Consider the following 19,183-nt stretch of genomic DNA (forward strand, 5'->3'; position numbering starts at 1 on the left):
GTGTTTAGGTTTCTTAGAAAAACAGGTCTAATAGGGAGATTATAGGGATTAGACATCTGGTTCATACTCCAGTCCAGAAGGTGGCGGTAATGCACCTGAAAGTTGTTTGCCAACCGCCATAAAACAAAAAGAAGAAGAAGAAGCAGTGCATTGTGGGTAACAGAGGCAGTTGCAGTTTGGAATTCCTGTCGGCAGAGAGAAAGCCTGGCTGTTAATGTATAAACTTCATCTCCTGTGTTGTCAATTTTTTCTTACACCTCCGAAAACAATGGCTGTAAGTTCAATCTGTGTTCTGTTTGGTGTTATATGTTTTGTTAGGTTATTTTGAGATTGTTTTCCAAATGTGTTTATTCTAGAAAAGCCATATCCTGGTAGTTTTTATTTACATAGCAGCGGTTGCTACGTGACTGTTTCTTAACTGCAGCTAAGGTTAATTCTATTCTGACACTAGAAGTTTATTCTGTGTATTTATAGCTGATGCATATTTTATTTTTCTGTTTCTTATAGTTTCACTCAACCTTTCATTGAGCTTTTCCACACCACTACTCAAAGTTGTGTCAAGAAAACGTAATAAAGGAGCAAGACGCTCAGGTCCCTGGCTCATGAAATTGAGTTTGGCTTGGTGTTGATCTGCGTTAACATACACAGAGTATTTAACATGTAGTGATAACAGTACATTGAGAATTAGAACAATAAAACAGAGGTTTTGATAATAAGGTCGTACAATGCCGGAGCCAGTGATTTGTACGAAAAATTATTAAATATGAACAGATTCGCAATAGTATTTCAATTCTGGGGAGGGAAGGTCACCGGGGGGGGTGTGAAAAAAATGATGATCCCTAATGGGGGCATGACAGAAAATAATTGAGAAACACTGCATTACCTCAAAAAAAAAAAAAAAAATTGGAATTGGGTCACTTTGAACATAGTCTAAGTATCTGCATTTTTTTTAAGTCTTCTCTTAAGCTTATTTTTTTCTCACAGGCTTTTCGGGCTTGAAGGATTGGCTTTTACTGACATTCTATTTGTATTTTGTTGTTTGTAATTTAATTTCAGGTTATAGTACACTTTGGTCAACTGTCTTAATTTTAAATAGCTCTTTTTAAAAAGGTGGAATGGAATGGATATATTCTGGACAGCATAGCACAGGGTTAATTTGTATTATTTTAAACGAAAAGTTAGTTTCCATAGTTCTATACAAAGTTGGAATGTTCTTGATGTCTTCTTCAGTCATTTGCGAAAAAAACCTACAGATTTATCTTTGGTCATCTGTGCCAAATCTGTAAATGCAAAATGATGTTCAGATGTAAATAGTATGTTGACAGTTTTTATTAAATTTATCGAAAGTGAATATTTTTAAAAAGTTGGAATTTACTAAAATTCCAAAGCAGAGGTAAAGCACAACACACGTACAGAGGGGTTTAGTCCTCGATGCAGCTGTCACTGTCATAAGGTGGGGGTTGTTGGTGGTGAGGAGAGACGCTGAGACCCAGGTTATGGTGATGATGGAGATTTAATGATAACAAAGCACCTACACAGTCCTAGGCAGGCAGCACGGCAGGAACAAGCACGCAGCTAGATACCGGTAGCAACTGTCAAAACGGACTAGACGGAAACAAACACAAACCAGGACTTTACAGTTCTACTGGCTAGTGAGAACAACACTGAGACGTTAGACAAACGTCGACAAGGACCCGACGAGGAACACAGACAACAGGTGGGTTTAAATACACACGGGGTAATTAAGGGAACGAGACACACCTGGGGAGCAATCAACGGGGAGGACAGGACAGAGACACACAGGAACACAGGACTGAACACAGAAAAACTCAAAATAAACAGAAAACCACGGATCATGACAGTCACAGGTTTGAATCTAGGCCTGGTGACCTTTGCTACATGTCTTCCCCTTCTCTTATTATTCACGTTCATGTCTGACTACTCTCAAATAAAGGCCACTAGAGCCAATACACCTTGATTAAAACAAAGAAGTGAAACAGAGAAAGAAGAAGGGTAAGAACTCATTCAAGAAAATTGGTTTGTTTAATTTAAGTGAACTTGAAAAGTGAGTAAGTAGTAAGGTGTAGTTATTTAGGAATTCTAAGCAGGGTTAATTTTGTATCAAGCAGTCCACACAAATTTAAAAAAAAAAGTTAACATGAAGCATGACAAATGAGTTACATGAACTGTTCATTGTACTACTTGATTTAGTTCTTAATTAAAATAGTCTTTTTTACTCACTAATTTTGAACTTACATTGCTTAATTTTTTTGAGGCAATGATTTTCAATAATTTTTGAAAGGTGAACAAATTTGATTTTACAGTGAGGTGTGGATTAGATCTTTGTGCTTATTTGTACAATTTTGAATATCTTAGAGATCATATAAAGTACTAAAGCATATAAGTGATCAAAAATAATTTTGATGAATATTCAAAATTTTTGACATACTTTTTTATAGGACAGACTTCTAAAAGAAACTGCTTCACTTTCTTTTATCTGTATGGCTGCCAGTAGGCTGCATTATTGGTCTGTGTATTGTCAGGACATACATATTGTAGTGTTGATATGGACTAGCCACATTAACACTAAAATAAAATATGGTGCCTGCCAGGTTTTCAAATATGTTAAGATGAAACAAGATGAGCACCAGACAAACATAATCATTTCTTCATAGTCTAATTATGGCATCAAGGGAAATCTCTCTCAACATTAAAGCTATTCATTTTATAAACTTCTCTCAAGTTTATCTCTCAGCAATTTTTTTCCATCCTCATTTTTCCATCATACACTGATAAAAATATTCTGCTCTATCTACTTAAAAATGAATGCTTAACATTCAGGACATCTCCAGATGTTACTCCATTTCTGGTCAAGTAAACCTGCAAACTGAAGAGAAAGTTTTGAACATTTGTACAACTGATTTCTGTGTTGAAAAATCAAATGCCCTAATGACCAGAGGTAGGGACTTAAGTCACATGACTTGGAGTCAGACTCGAGTCATTAATATTAAGACTTTAGACTTGACTTGAAAAAATTTTCAGAGACTTGAACTTAACTTTGACACCAATAACGTGGGACTTGAATTGGACTTGAACCCATTTAAAAGACTTGATATTTTACCTAAAATCACATTACTTATGAAGTGGGCCCCATTAATTCATTTCACTAATTAATCATTAACAGATGTTGACCGTCCCTCTGTTTTTCCACACTCTATGTGTGTGTGTAAGCTGCACCACAAACAATAAAATTAACAAGATTTTAAAAAACAAAACACTTTATAGGTGGGGTCGGGGAAACGCTCAAAGCAGATATGCTCCCACAAGTAATTTCTTTTGGGTAAATCAATTATGAAGTATGCAACAAAAACAGAGTGCAACATGCAAAACCTGCAAGAAGATCTCAGATGGAGTTGCAACAACTTCTAACTTTGTTTGACATTTGAAGTTACACAAAGAACGGTAGGTGGTACTTTTCTTTTGCTATGAGATAGTTGACTTCAGCTAACTTCATCTTATTAGCAACACGAATTGTTTAAGCTAATACTTAAACAACTTGTTTAATTTGTTAGCGTATTGTTTAAGATAAGCAACTTAACAAGTTAAGTTGTTTATCTTAACTTAATAAGATAACTTATCCAGTTATTTTAGGTTGCATAACATAAATTCATTTGTTTTCATATCTTGCAATATTTTTTTTAGCACAAAGGTTTATATGTGACAGTAGGGATTGGCCATCAAAGTATCCCACAATGCATTGTGCAACCATCAGCAAGAACTGATTAAACCACTTTTTAATTTGTCACAAATATTTGTTTTAAGATGTTTAAGGCAAAAACATAGACTGCAAAACTTCTACTATGCAGTCTACTTTCAGAGCAGTAGAGTGCTTATTGTGTAGTTTCATGCATTTACATTTGCATACAATGAAACTTCACCATGAGTTGTATTCTTATTTTCATGGCATAGCCTCGGGGGGGAGAACAAACTATTACTGCTTTCCATGTTTTCTGTCAAAGTTTGAGCAGAGAAACAAACAAAAAGTAGGCAGGAGCCAGGAACTGTTTCAATCAAGAAATATGTTTTAAAAACATGATTTTTTTTGAGGCAATGATTTTGCAAAAAAAAAAAAAAATTTAAGTGAAATGAACTATTTTATAGTATACTTGCAAATTTAATTAAGCAAAGTTTAGTTTTGCTTCATCTACTTAACAAAATTGTGTTCACTTCACTTGGATTTTATATCATGTAAAGAAATAAGTAAGTACTATAACAAAGAGCAGTCTTCCTTAATCAACATAGATAAATTATGCAAATAGATGAATTATTTTTTAAGTAGATAGAGCAGAATTTTTTTATAGGTGTACAATCAGTATGACTTACAATATAACTTCATCAAAGCTCCTTGCTCTTACCACTGCCAAGTGTTGTTTTAATTACACTGTTGGACTGCTGGCTTGCCCCCAAGGAAGAATAGGCTTTCAGGTAGAGAGAGTAGGTTGTGCTAGGTTCCAGGTTGGTTGCATCATGCTGAAAAGTGTCCTTGCTTATGGCCTCCTGCAGTTCCATATGATCAGGTTCTAAATAAAAATGATAAAGTTGCAGATTTGTAAACATGCTCCTACTTAGACTCAGGCTTCACAAATTTTGCGTTTGCACTCACCACCCAGTTTGCGGATGTGTAAGATGTATCCGATGATGTCATCAGCAATGCTGATGGGTGGATTACTCCATGTTATTTGCAGGGTGTTGATGGACAAAGCACTCGCCATGAGGGCTTGGGGGGCAGCAGGCAGGTCTTTAGCTTGGGCCACAGCTAGACGGGCACTTGCCTGGTTAGTACCAGCACTATTCTCTGCGATGCACTGGTAGATAGCCTCATCATCTGAGCTTATATGGGTCAGAGCTAAAGTACTGCAAAACAACATACATGCATTTATTTCTGTACAGCATAGTACATAATGCTGTACTATGCATTATGTACTATAGCAACAATATTTGATTTTATATATATGGTACTATATATATTTGATACTATGTATTTTAAAATGAGTTAGATGGAGTTTGTGACCCCTCCCACTGCGTCTTTTACTTTTTCATCAAAAAAGAATGCATCTCATTGCAGTTATGTATGCATAAGAAAGCATAAAAAAAACAAAAACAAAACTGAAACAGGCAGTTATCCAAAAGCAGTGTTGTCCATTAAGACATAACATATTATGGAAAATTTTAAAATGATATATGACTCTATCTTCATACATTTCTTTAAACTAATGTAGGCTTATATGTCATGGGATTTAAAAAACTATATTCGGCTAACTTAAAAAAACAAAAACAAAAAAAAAACACTTATTATTGTGAAAATGCTTTTTCTATTTTATTTTTGCCAGGTCTTTGAATGCTGGATTTGCCTCTCGGTTGAGAACTGATCCAATGCAAAGATCCATAAAACTACTAAAACTTGAATAAAACAGTAAATAATGTACACACATCAGCCCCCATCTCCTTACCTGTTGTTATTTGTCAGCTTGACAGTTTGTCCTGATATCAAGACTTTGCCATTCTTCAGCCAAATTAGATGGGGATCAGGGACACCCTGAGCAACACAGGTGAATACAGCACTGCCCCCTGCTGGTCTGGACACTGACTGTGGCCATTGCAGGAACTCAGGTGGAGCTCAAGAGGAATAGTGAAGAGAAAGGGAGACAGCTTTCACCAGATGCAGACAATAAAAATAAAGTAAATATCAGGACTATGTCAGTAAGGTGGCATTTATTAGTTGACTAATTACAAAGAGTAATGGTACAGAATGTGTATGGATTGTGAATTTTATGAGAAGGCCTATCGCTATACTGTTGAACCTCTTCTTTTGCTTGCAGTGTTTGTAAATTCTAAACAGTGAGAAGAGAATTAAAGCAAAAGAACCAGAGGAAAAAATGAAGCCTGAATAAACCGCTAAACATGTGAGTTTGGTGCTTGTGTTGGAAATATGCGTCTGTCTACTCATATTTCAGATATGAGTAGACATGTTGCAAAGAGCGGTAAAGGAAATAAGTCCTTACACACTCAAGTTTGACAGTGGTTTTATTTGTATTTATTTAAGCTAAAGTGCTACAGCCCATGGTCTTTGCTTTGAGTTTGAGAACTCCATCTCCAAAAATCAAGGGGATTTTTTTTTTTTTTTTTTTTTTTTTGCTTTATTAATGATTCCCAGTCCCATAATGCAGCCTGGATTAACAGCAAAATTAAGTTCATACTAATGCAACCCAATTTTTTGTCCAATGAATGCTGTTGAAAATCTTCTGTACACTGAGTTCAAGAAACAGACTAAACATATTTTCTATATCCCTGGCACTATTACCTGGTGAAAAAAAATTATACATTTAAGTATATTTTAAATATGTTGTGTTTTTTAAAACTACATTTTAGTATGCTCTCAGGTGGATTCTTATGATTATATTAAAAATGTAAAATAAATACATCTTTAAAAACATGCTTCTCATACTGGTTTTAGAAGTGTATTTTGGTATACTTTCTAAAAGTATATTTTTTTCAAAACTATACTTTAAAATCTAATTAAATATATTACTAAAATTATACTTTGGATAATCCTTTTAAAAATACACTTTGCATGTCTTTGTAAAACTTTATATTTTAAATAAATGTACATTTTAAATATATATTACAAATATATACAAACAATACTTTTCTGAAGTTGTACTTCTGGTAATTTTCAAATAGATTATGTGTATATTTTAGTCAACCTTCCATCAAAAATAAATACATTTCAATAATATTTGTAAGTACTTTGTCAATAGTGGCTAATTATATTTTAATAAAATACTTTCAGTGTTGACATACATGATTACTTTATGCCAACAAAGTATTCCTCATTAAGTGCCTTAATAATATTTTATTTTGTTAAAATGGCAATAAATAAATGAATAAACAATCCTTGTAGTATAACTTACTGTAACAGTCTTTAACAAAGTAATTAATATTTTGTTCATGCCTCAAAACATCAAACATTGACAGTTCAGTGACAGAGGTTCTACAGTAAAAACATAAATGTCAGAAGCAGGGTAGCTTAGGCCGCTTAGGGCCCCAGGGCCACTAATGCCCCTTTTATTAGAAGCTTTATTCCTTCTAATCTGACTGGTTCTAGTTCCATGTTTTCACATTTTGGACACTAAGAATTAAAAGTTTAAACTCAGTCTTAGTTATCACTAATTAAGGTTACAGGTTTTGGATACATTTTCTCACTTTCTAGCTATAAAGATGCTACGAGTCAGAGCCCAACATGCTGAAGATTCTCCAGGAAGACAGATAAACAGTGAGTGGATAGAATGATGATGTATAAACTAGAAACTAACAAACATGATTTGTATTTTGGGTTCTTGTTAATTGCAACCCTGATATTAATGTCAAAATGTTTGGTTTGCTGAATAATGTATTCAGTTTTGGATACCTTCATTGGTAATCTATAATGTTAAGTTCAATGAAATATTTCTATAATATGTTATTTTCACTCTGGCTGAAGCTCCTCACATTTTGGGAGGGTTGTAGGGTTAGGGTTACAGTAGTTTATATGATGTTATATAAACTACAGTATATACAATAGTGTGTGGAGTAAGCAGAAATAAAGAGACTTTGTTCACCGAGACACAACAACTTTTTATTTTTCTTTTGTTTGTCTCAATTCTCCATGGAGCTCTGCCATCTCAGCTGGTAGCTGGTTCCTCCTGAAGGAGATCCTGTTGTTCTGATGGTTCTCCTCATCGTTCTCCATCATGTCAGCCATGTTGCTCTCCTTCTGCTCCCTGGGAAAAGTAATTANACCCCCCTTACCAGGGGGCCCAAAAAAAAAAACCTTTTTGGGGGTTTGGAAGCCCAAAAAAAAAAAAAAAAAAAAAATCCCAGTATGATAAAACACTGACAGTCATTGTTTAAAGCACAATGAATTAACCAGGAATTATAAGCTTATCTCTCTATAAAATATCAACTGTTCTCCTTAAAACACTTCCTTTGCTGCTTTGATTTACAAAAGGCCATAGTGTTATTACATAGTTTGAAATTCTCAGAGTATTGCCTCATAAATCAAGGCTGCATTTGAAATAATTTTAGACGGAGGACCGGAGTTGGACATCCCTGGTTTGAAGTACATCTGTATTTTACAATAATAATAATAATAATAATAATAATAATAATAAAATGCATATTTGCAATAGTCATGTTATCTTAGTAGATGGTTGGGTGATATGTGTTTTATATTTTTGTGAAAGTACCTTTCAAATTTTTCATTTTGCTCAAAGTAAATACCAAAAAACTCTCATGCCACCCCACGATTGAAATAAATTTTGAAATGCTTCGTATCAAGCTTCTTCAAAGCTGCTAACCCTAACCCTAACCACCTTGTATAAATTAACCTTTGGTGAACGTGGAAGAACGTTTCACCAAAAGCTGAGTATTTCACTTTGAAAACATGAGTCAGCTTAACTCAGTCTGAAAGACTCCCGCTCCCCGTGGCTCCATATTTTCTGTCAATCAGACAAATATAAAAACTGTTGCCTCAACCTGCCGCCTGTACACCTGCAGGCCACTTCTTGTAGACGATGGAAATAATTGCAGATTGATGTTTTGCTGCACCTATTCAGAGAAGGAAGGCTTTGCCAAGTTCAAAAACTTCCCACAGTGCTGTCAAGTCGAGCGTCTGGATGTGCCTTAACAATTCCTTTCTCTTGGGCCTCGCCACTAATTTGACTGCAACATGCAATATCGGGGAGTCGGTTTCAATTCTCATCATGCGCAGTTTGTGTAAATTCTTCAATCAGGAACCACAAATCGGAGACAAAATGTCATCTCTCAAGTTGTAACGTTTCTGGTGGTGAGAATAGAGGTCGTTCGGTTCAACGATCCTGATTTCAAAATGCAACCTGGTTTACCTTTTAGCTCCACCTGAAACGCCTCGAGATGTTATTTGCGTGCTTTTATTTCTGAAGCGAGAATCAGTAACTTCCTGTTTAATGGTATTTTTAAATAAACTTGATGTAATTGCTTTGGTGTGGACGTGCAGCAGAGTGTGGCTTCAATGTTTGTTTTTTTTCCCCATCAGACCTGTCAACATCCTGTGGAGTATAATTTTATTACTAGCATGTTAAAATGCTGCACAGCCCTGAAACTATTATAATTAAATATCTTATGTGTGGTAAAGTAGTTTTAAGCATCCATTGCTTGATCAAACTGAATTATAAACCCAGTTTAAATTAAGGGTGGATTAAGCTTTTTCACCAGCTTTAAGTTCTTAGTGGGTCAGGAGTTTTACTGTAGGCACAGATAACGCTGTGGGAGTGCAGCACATGCTTCCTGCTTGTTTCCCGCTCTTACACTCTGGCCTTTTGATAGTCGATTTATAGTTCCTCGGATCGGACCTTAGCAACCGTGCGACACAGCCGCACGGATCGGGTTTCTCAAAAGTCCCCATCAACCGAAGCATTCATCTTGATGATCCCCCGCCTGCTGGCTTCAGGACAGCTTTAACTCCAGCAGCAACACAGAATACCCCCCCCCGTCGGTGTTTGTGGGATGAAATCTTAACTCATTAAATACTGATTAAAAACATAACATCAGTGTTAAGGAGCTGGTTTGTCTTTAGAGTGAGGATAAAAGACTAAAATGTATATCGGATTATTCCCAGGGAGGGAAGCAGCTGATTTACTTGCTTCTCTGTTGATGCAAAGTACAATAAGTATTTTGAATTTTTTTAAAAACTGTATAGTTTAAATATGGTTTAATATGCATGCTTAATGGTTAATCCATCACTTTACCGTTCTGAACTTGCTGCTCTGATGATTTAAAATGACAGTGTTGTTGTGTAATGCTACTCTTTCACTGCAAATTTTATTAGGTACACCTGTTACTTGTTAGCACAACTGGCAAATGGCCCAATAGCTCGATGGGAACTCGATGCATTTAGGCATCAAGATGGAGTGACTTTGAAAAATTATCGTTACGGGCAAGTTGGCAGAAGTTGAACTGATCTCATTTTATTTTATTTTTTTTCCCCCCCCAAAGCAGACCAAGCTTTTGTGACATTGGCCACAAACGACAACTACGCCAAGGGAGCAATGGTTCTTGGCCAGTCGTTGCGGAACCACAGCACGACCAGGAAACTGGTGGTACTCATAGGACCTCATGTTGCTGAGCCTTGCAGGTAACAGACGGCACCACAGTCTGCTTTTTCTCCAACATACATATTGACACGATTCCCTTTGCTTGTGCTTCAGGGATGCGCTGCACTCAGTTTTTGATGAGGTGATCATGGTGGACGTCATGGATTCGTGCGACGCAGCTAATCTGGCTCTGATGAAGCGGCCAGACTTGGGCGTAACGATCACCAAACTGCACTGCTGGACCCTCGTGCAGTACAGCAAATGTGTGTTCATGGACGCCGACACACTGGTAAGAAAAATAATACGTTTAAAGCTTAAGGTGATTTATATGCATTTTCTTCTTAAGACTTCCACTGTTCTTGATATGTCATTTTATTTAGTTAAAGAGGTTTTTTTTTAAAATTATGTTCTGTTGTTGGTATCTGCAGGTGCTGTCCAACATAGATGAACTTTTTGAGAGGGAAGAGTTGTCTGCAGCTCCAGATCCTGGTTGGCCAGACTGTTTCAACTCCGGGGTTTTTGTCTTCAGGCCGTCCAAGGAGACGCACGAAGAGCTGCTTAAGTTCTGCGCTGAAAAAGGCAGCTTTGATGGTGAGTGTTTGGATGGAAGCAGATGCCAAGCTATTTTGTCACAGTACCAGAACTTATTCTTCACTTAATACAGTTATTTTTAGTTTAAATCCAATGCTTCTTATTGGTACTGTTCAAACTGTAGTGGATAGAAACAGCTAAAAGTCTCAATTTAATAAGTGTGTGTTCTTCTCGGAATATTAATGAAGATCTCAAAATGTTGTTCTGAAGATATGGTCTGTCATTCCACTAATACTCTAAGTCAGTTTACAGGAGGAGCTACAACACTGATGCACAATCCGACAAGAGCTGCACCAAAACACATTTTCACTTATGTGGCTCAGACACTGAGGAAATTAAACTCTTGTGGCAGCCAATCATTATTATAGTTATTAGTAGGGTGCATAAAAACTAAAAGCATATTTTCGTATAGTGGATGCTTCATGCTTGCGCACAGCAGCCTCGACTGTCGGTTTATTTATTTATTTATTTCCCATTTCTCCTGGCACTTTCTGCTGTAATGGTGGCATGGACAAAGGGTCTACTCAGCTTCGTGTTTCTTCCTCCTATACCAAAATTCGGCATGCAAGTTGCTGAGTGATTCTGTTACAAAAAGTAATGTTGAATCATGTTTTTTTTTTCACTCTCTTATAGAACAGTTTTGATGCATATTGTTTCAACATGTAAATTGTGTACTAAATTGAAAATTTAACACACATGTTTCAGTGCACTTATTTAAACCAAAGTGATTATTTGGCCACAAACTCCTATCAGATATTCAAACTCTGTTTTTATTTTTGGATTTGTCTGCCATTCCTTATCCTAAAATGGACGCTAACTAAACATCCAGAATTGGAAATCCTTACTGGACCAGAACTCGCCAAACATAAAACGGTGCCAGCGGCCTGCAGGCTAAGGCGACGGGCTTCCTTGTGCTTGCTTTATTCGGCTGTTGGCTCTAGAGAAAATCACCAGATATGGATAATAAAATACTCTTGTTTGCTGAGGAAAACTCTTTGTGGACGATGGTTATTTAACCCTGTAAGAGGGGAGAAATCTTTGTTCTAAAGAGCGCTCACCTGTCACTGCAGTTTTGCAGCAACGTATGGGAAAGTAAACATTGCCTCATTGGGTTTGCAGAAACTTTACAGGACTTTTTTTTTTTTTTTTTTTCGTCCTCTGCAGAAATGTCCTAGATATGAATATATAATGCGATATTCTTTGCAAGCTGAAGAAATGAGCCCACAGTCTAAATGAATAGTTTAACTGCAAACATTAGCGTTTAATGTGTGAGACAAATCCCACCCGACATGTTCAGTGAATGTCGCCTCTGACAGTACGGCGGATGTGTTGACGGCGCTTTTTTTTTCCGCTTCTATTTTTACATGGCGGCCAGTATATGGGGAATGTACAGAATGTGTATCTGTGCTGCTAATAATTCATGCACAACATGCTCTGTGCTCCGACTCTTGTGCACGACCGTGTGAGTATAAATCGGAGCGCTTCTGGGTTTTGGTGTGTCTGCAGGTGGAGATCAGGGCGTTCTCAACAGCTACTTCAACACCTGGGCGACGGCGGACATTTCCAAACACCTCCCGTTTATCTACAACCTCAGCAGCATTGCCATCTACTCCTACCTGCCAGCTTTCAAGCAGTCAGTACTCACTCCTACACGGTTCAGCTACACACACACACTGAGACCAAGTGTGTCTCGCAAAACTGTTTTACACCCTCGACCTGCAGGAGCCGTGAAGATTTCAGTCTTTGGTCGGAGAATCTGCTGACAATGTAGACTTTGAGAAAGTGTGATGGGCAGGAAAAACATTGTTTTCGTTTTGCCACGATCCGTGTAGGAGGGGGCCACTCAAAAGTGGAAGAGGGAAATCGGGTCAAATGAGGCCAAAATGTTACTTTTTGAGAAGCCACTATATGGGTTGCACAACTAAAACTGAAGTGCACGCTTGACGTTTTGATGCCACGCTTATCAGATTTGTGCAAATAAGAAAACTTGAGAATCGCCTGTTCTATTGCTTCCACTTTGCAATGAATTTCTGCTTTGGTTTCTCAACTGCACTTGTTAAAAAAAATAAAAAATAGTCCTTGAAGGCAGGTGTACTGCAACATTAAGATGTGCAGTCAATGCGCCTGAATTGCGTCATGCGGTCATTAGCAGAAGAACACTATAAAAATAAAACTTGAGTGTGTTGAACCTACTAACGGAAACGTCTGATCTGTTGAGTAAAATCACAATAAAACGCCTTCAAGTTTGTGGTTGCAATGTGAAAAAACAAAGTGGTATGCACAAAGGACTACAAGTCTGAAGCAGAGTAAAAGTATTTTATCAAGAAGTAGCATGAGTCCTGGCTTCAGTTTTTATTTTATGTAAATATAACTAACTCTTTCTGGAGATCTGGCCGTGAAACTGCACTTCTTGTTTGGAGATTTTAAGTCTGGCCGAGGTCAGTTCAGTTCAGCTCTTCATGCATAGCTGTGAGTCTGTGGTTTGGGTTTTAATGACATGAGGTTATGTGGAACTCCAAACAAAGGCCGTCCCTTTTCTGCAGCTTCCTCATGAGAATCCTTATTGTTCGTGATGAAGTGAAGTACCGTCTGATACGGTACTAAATGTGGACCTGTTGAGCCAAGTCCACTCTTCTGCATCATGAATATTATTTCTGCCCCTGCAGCTTTAATGACTAATCTTTGCTCTGTCTAAAAAAAAAAAAAAAAAACTGCAAGAGATTAGAGGCAGGCAGTAAAATTATCACTAAAACTGTTTGTTTTACAGCAAACATTAACTACGTTTTACTTAACGGAGCTCTGGGATCGCTGCGTAAACCGGACATAAAATGATTCTCGTCTTTTCCACTTGACCTTGTAAAAGAAAGTTTGGTCGTTTTGTTTCTGCTGGCGTCAGAAGTGATCAGAACGGCTGCTAAACCTTGCAAGTTATCCCCACGTGGAGACAATCTGGACACATGCAGAGCGAAGAATATGGCAACCCCCACTAAAAATAACTGTAACCATGACAACTCAAACGTGTCTGGACTGTGCTGTAGTTTGCTGATAACTGGATATTTATAAATGGTGAGAGTACCTTGACGTTATTAACCTGCTCACCTTAGAGGCTCTGCAGAAGATAAAATATGACGATGTGGCGGCTGTGACCGAACGAGGCGGGTCAAACGCAAGAAGTTGGCTTAGTTTTATCTGTACTGTAATATTTTTGCTGGTCAAATATCAACACATTCGGTTATCAAAGTGAATAGGTTAATGGACTGTGCTTTTTGTGATCTCTGAAAATAAACATAGCAGGTTTGGCCATTTTTGGTTATTTCTATACTTGGACTTTAAGAGTATCTTGCTTTCATTAACAGTAAACAAACCAAGAATCGGACTTGTTCATAGATAAAGTGTTAGTAAAAATAAAACGCGACATTGGGTATTAAGTAATATTTGTTTGTAATATTTAAAAAAAAAAAGGTCAAATGTAACTCAATTTTCTGATTATTTTTCTGGATTTTAAGAATGTAAGCAATGTAAAATGGCATTGCCAGCTTATAGCTTTTAGAGAAACAAACAAGCGCATTTTTGTGCACATTTGAATATCAAGTTTGCAACTTGGCAAACTGCATCACGGCGTAATGTTTGCTAACGACCGACACGTCGTCTTTTCCTTTGTGATCGTGAACAGGTACGGCCACGACGCGAAGGTGGTGCACTTCCTGGGCAAAGTGAAGCCGTGGAACTACTCCTACGACGCCCAGAGAGGCGAGGTCAGAGGTCACTCCGTCTCCCCTGACCCGTGCCAGATGCACCCGAACTACCTGCTCCAGTGGTGGCAGCTGTACGCCGCCTCCGTCCTGCCGCTAATGCAGAAGGCGTACGGCGACGCCCCGTTCAGCAGCGGCTTCGTGGACCAGAGCAGCCCCGTACGTGTCGGTGTGAACGAGAAACAGAACGGTGTCGGGTGGGGCCGCGGTGTGTGTGTGTGTGTGTGTGTGCTTGGAATGAAGCAATGATACAGATGCCTATAAATGTGTCATGTATCAAATTTGTTGTAGCACGTTACAAAATCGTCTCATGTCGAAACCCTCAAATTACTGGATGCCGTTTTTTTCCTCATGCTTCCTTTAAGGCTGCATTTTTTTTTAAAGTGTGGCAGTAAATGTAGTTGAATTAAGAAAAAAAAAGCATGAGCAGAATACATTAAGCCCACATTCCTCAGCTGTGTTTGTTGCTGCTGGTGTTGCTCTGCTCAGTGCTCAGCAGGGGAGGCAGGAAGTTTCCAGGCGGTGTGTGGCAACGGCCCTGTAGTGAAATAGTTGCTAGTCACATGAAGGGGCACTGCCAAAACCCAGAGCTTTTTCTGTTCGTCTGGAGCTGGGCCCGATTGTGTCAGACTAGACAAGTTCATACAGGCGACCAGAGGAAGAAAGTGACACTGCACTTTCTCAGGGAAGAAATGTTTTCTACGTAGCACTTTAAGCAGGTATTTTCAATGTCATGTTGGCTTTCTTCGACATTTCTTTATTTAATGATTCATCCTTTTGCAATTGTTTAGCAGCAAGAAAATGTTAATTTTTTTTGGACCATGGTTAAAATTTAATTGACGTTACCATGGAGGCAACACAACGGAACAAAAGCTCGACGATCAAATTCTGTTGCTGATTTATATATTTTTAACCTTTTTTTTTTTTTTTTATAAAGCTTTTATCTTTCAAAACTGTGTCTAAAATGGGGTCAAAATATTTTTGTTCCCAGCCTCTGTCATGAGAGTCATTCATATTAAGAGCAGAGGTGATGTCACACTGGGTGTGGAGTGTTGCTAATAGATTAAAACAAAATCATGAGGGTTGATACTTTTATATAGTGAGTAGCTCTGTTTACATTGCTAACGTACTGGGATTTTGTTTGTGACCAGTCGAGTTGCAAATTGGCCCAATCGGGCCACCAGCCGACTTCTTGACGCACCACTAAGATGCCATTTTATTAACACATGGTGACCTGTTTTGTCCCATGGTTCTTGATGGGAGTCACGTCACAGTTTGTTTACAAAACAGAAGGATCAGATTTGAACATAGATGGATTTTTGACCCCACATGGTGCACAACGACCCCTCACCTCAGTAGCTAAAGCTAAATCTGTCTTCATGATCTGCCGTTCCTCTGCTACATTCTCTAACAGGTCAGTCATATTTGCTCCTATGTGACTCAGTCGCTGCTCTTGCAACCAGTTGCCACACACCAGAAAATCCGCAGCACTCATGAAGCAAGATGACGCCTCGTTTTGGTGGCAAACCTCAAATCTTTCTCTAGAATGTGGGGATTTTTTCCTTTGCAGCGAAAGCGGCGATGAACTTTGCCGTTCTCAACATTTTCCGAGTTATGAGGAAGCCCTGGTGTCACTTTATTTTGATGGTCCTGATGTTGGATTTTTTTTTTCCCCACAGCCCACAGCAAATGGTGGGCGTGGAGGTGGTTTTGATATTTGTAAATCAATTTAGAATAATTAATTTCTTCATAAAGATGCATCTAAACATATTTTATTTCCCATCTCTAATGGGACAAGACAGATTATCTGAAGAAAACGCCGTGATGAGCTTCTGCTAATTTACTGGAGGTCAAAGACTTTTGTGTTATGAAAAATTTGGAAACTAAAACTGTAATTAGATGAGCTGTTATGAACTGATCATATCAAATTCATTGTTTTACTCATTTTTCTCTCAAACTTTTTATTTTAACTCAATCTTAGTTTTTTAAATTATATTTTATTAGATTAAGCTTCATATGGAACAAGTTTGTTGTATTTAGTTTAATTGGAGAAGACGAGACAATTTGAGCCAAATGTCTAGAATGCTTTACTTGCTTGGATCATTTATTTTCTGTGTTTAGGCTCAAATGTCTTCATGCCCTCATAATCTGAGGAGCAGCCAGGAGCAGGAGGGGGAAAGTTGTGCTGAGGGAAAGCAAAGCGGCAGAGAAAACACTCCTTTTAAAGTATTAGTCAGGTTTCCTTTAAACAACTCGCTCTCGCTTTGTCTGCATTTCAGGCCGAACTTCACCAAGACGTGAGAGAGCAGCACCAGTTCCCTCCTCCTCCCTCCCAGAGGGTTTCGTCAGAGGAGAGGAAGCAGCGCTGGGAAGCGGGCCAGATCGACTACTTGGGCGACGATTCCTTCTCAAACATCGAACAAAAACTCAACTCTTTCCTCAAGTAGCGCACGTCCGATGGAGTGTGACGGACACCGGTTCGAGCTCTGGGATTAGGAGGGGAGGGGGGATGGGAGGGATGCAGCACGGCTCAGCCAAACATGGGGGGGTTGTGGGTGGCTTTCATTCTTCTGTCTTGGTAGGGTTTGTTTGGCAGATCTTCCATGCACTCCATTATAAAACTTAGTTTTTTTTTCACCCCCTTTAAACAGTTTGACATGATTTGGGGATAATAATCTTACTAAAATCTAGACATTTAGGGAGTGAAGTAGTTGCCAGCATCCAGTGTAGAATGAATAGAAACGGTTAATCGTATATGTTAAATCTAAGCACTGTGAATGTTAGAATAATTTAAATGTGCTTCACACCCCTCAAATGTTGTAAAATTGGCCGCATTTCTTTTTTCTTTTTTTTCAATTCACTTTTGCCAATTGTTGGGTCGCGCTGAGGTTCAGGAAAACGGCCTTTCAGGCTCAACCCAAAGGCACCAACGAGCAGGTGGTGACACCTGCTGCACCTGAAGTGTGTAAAATCTTTGCGCAAATCTTTTCATTGCCAAAAAAAATTTCTTGTTGTAGTGTGGATTTCTGATTTCCAAACCTGTGTTGGATTATTATGTTTTGCTCATTTCGTTGGTCTAAACTGTTGGGTTCTCCGCTTTGTGCAGCCGTTTTCTTTGGATGCACCGTTCCTCCTGCTCCTCCTCGTACGAGAATGATTCCCAGATCTCTGCCACAAGAGTGCAAAATTGAGCATTTGGCTCAATAAAAAAAAGCATTCACCTCCTCAGCTCTTTACTATACTTGCAATAAGTCTCTGCCTAGACTCCAAAGCACATATGCAACAGGCTCGTTCCCTTCTTCCCTCAGCCATGACTTTAACACAACGGTGTTCACCTCAGGAGTGCGTAGAGCGGCAGCGTCTCTGTCTGTGCCTCCGACACTCACCAGCTCCCTGTAACTCCAGCCGTGTATCATCTTGTACTTGCATGGCACAGAGCTGACGAGCGGGTCTGTGATTTTAAAATAAAAAGTGCTTCCACCCAGGTGGCGTAGAGGTTTATACGTACGTTTCCGTGCTCCGCATGTCCGTCCCCATTGGAATCGTTTTGGTGTTCGTGGCCGTGCCCGGCGTTTCATCACTTCCTGTCTGTAGTGTAACCAGCTGCCTTATTGCCTGCTCACCGTTTACAAAACCTCTCTTACTGTTACTGCTGCTAGTGACACATTTCTGTGAATCCCCCCCCCCGGCCCCCCCCCCGCCCTGCTGTCGACAGCCACTTCACTTCCACCTGCCTGCTGGTCAAAGCGTAACCTGATGATTCACTCCTCCGTCCATTGCACACACTCCCAAAAGGAAAGGCGTTGGAGGCGATAGTAAGTCCGAAAGCAGCTCAGAGGGGTGTGGAAGTGGATGATTGTTGTTGTGACATCTTTTGATGCAGCTGTAAACTGTTCACCTTTAAAACAAGAAATAAACCCGTGGAAAAAATATCCTGCCTTTCTTCTGCTTTTATTGACGTTTCCCACTGAGGGTCTTTGAGCTTAAGGAAATGTAAGAACCTGCCTTAAATATGTAATAAATTACGGCGTTAATATTCACATAACCTTTGTTAATAATGCTAAGATGGCTATTAATTAATCAGTTGTCAAACCTATTGTTGTTCACCATTGTCTGCTTGACCCCTTGATCAAGCCTTTTCTAATATTCCACACAACATGTAACATTGTCCTATGACCTATTATTTATTTTTTGCCAAATAGTTATTTAGGTTTAAAAAAAATCACTTTGGGCAAAAAAAAAAAAAAAAAATTGTGGGCTTTCATTTTAGGAAGGTGAATATATATGATTTATGCTGATATTGTATCGGCTGATACTCAAACCTGCAATATCTGTATCGGAAGTAAAAGTTATGACACCTTTTAGTTCTAAAAATTAGCAATGCAGTATAAATGTGAAATGTTTTTTTTTTTTCAGCTTTCTAAATTCCTTAGAGGAAATCTGTGCAGCTCCTCTATTTAAAATGTCCGTTTGTATTCTGGGATTCAAATCAAATCTTGATGTAAAAATGTGCTAAATTTGAATCTGAAGACTTTAATACATTTGCCACTGATAAAAATGTAAAATGACTCTGAGGCAATTATCTCATTAATAGATTTGTATTAATAGAGGCTAAGAAGGATAATCTTCTTAGCTTCCTATACTATTAGAAGCAATGACTTATGAATTAAC

General features: G+C 38.4%; 1 protein-coding gene and 2 long non-coding RNA genes across 3 annotated transcripts in view; 2 read left to right on the forward strand and 1 right to left on the reverse strand.

Annotated features, from left to right (window-relative positions):
* Nucleotides 1-17,503, forward strand: part of LOC106947766 (glycogenin-1-like) — a 21,663-nt gene extending 4,160 nt beyond the window's left edge. Inside the window, exons 2-7 of the mRNA XM_015032987.1 lie at nucleotides 10,075-10,210; nucleotides 10,284-10,458; nucleotides 10,598-10,760; nucleotides 12,267-12,393; nucleotides 14,434-14,671; nucleotides 16,792-17,503. Coding sequence (XP_014888473.1) covers nucleotides 10,075-10,210; nucleotides 10,284-10,458; nucleotides 10,598-10,760; nucleotides 12,267-12,393; nucleotides 14,434-14,671; nucleotides 16,792-16,959 — 1,007 coding nt within the window. The 3' untranslated portion in view covers nucleotides 16,960-17,503. The remainder of the gene's footprint in view (nucleotides 1-10,074; nucleotides 10,211-10,283; nucleotides 10,459-10,597; nucleotides 10,761-12,266; nucleotides 12,394-14,433; nucleotides 14,672-16,791) is intronic.
* On the forward strand, nucleotides 218-590 carry LOC106947768 (uncharacterized). The gene is made up of 2 exons (XR_001425041.1): nucleotides 218-274; nucleotides 508-590. It is a non-coding gene; the product is annotated as an uncharacterized LOC106947768 (long non-coding RNA).
* Nucleotides 4,417-6,403, reverse strand: LOC106947767 (uncharacterized). Its single transcript, XR_001425040.1, has 3 exons — nucleotides 5,511-6,403; nucleotides 4,664-4,914; nucleotides 4,417-4,580 (listed from the first exon to the last, which is right to left on the reverse strand). It is a non-coding gene; the product is annotated as an uncharacterized LOC106947767 (long non-coding RNA).
* Nucleotides 17,504-19,183: the final 1,680 nt, after the last annotated feature.

The sequence above is a fragment of the Poecilia latipinna genome, unplaced genomic scaffold (genome assembly GCF_001443285.1).
Source record: "Poecilia latipinna isolate Pla-1442-1.1 unplaced genomic scaffold, P_latipinna-1.0 Scaffold255, whole genome shotgun sequence".
NCBI lineage: Eukaryota > Metazoa > Chordata > Actinopteri > Cyprinodontiformes > Poeciliidae > Poecilia > Poecilia latipinna.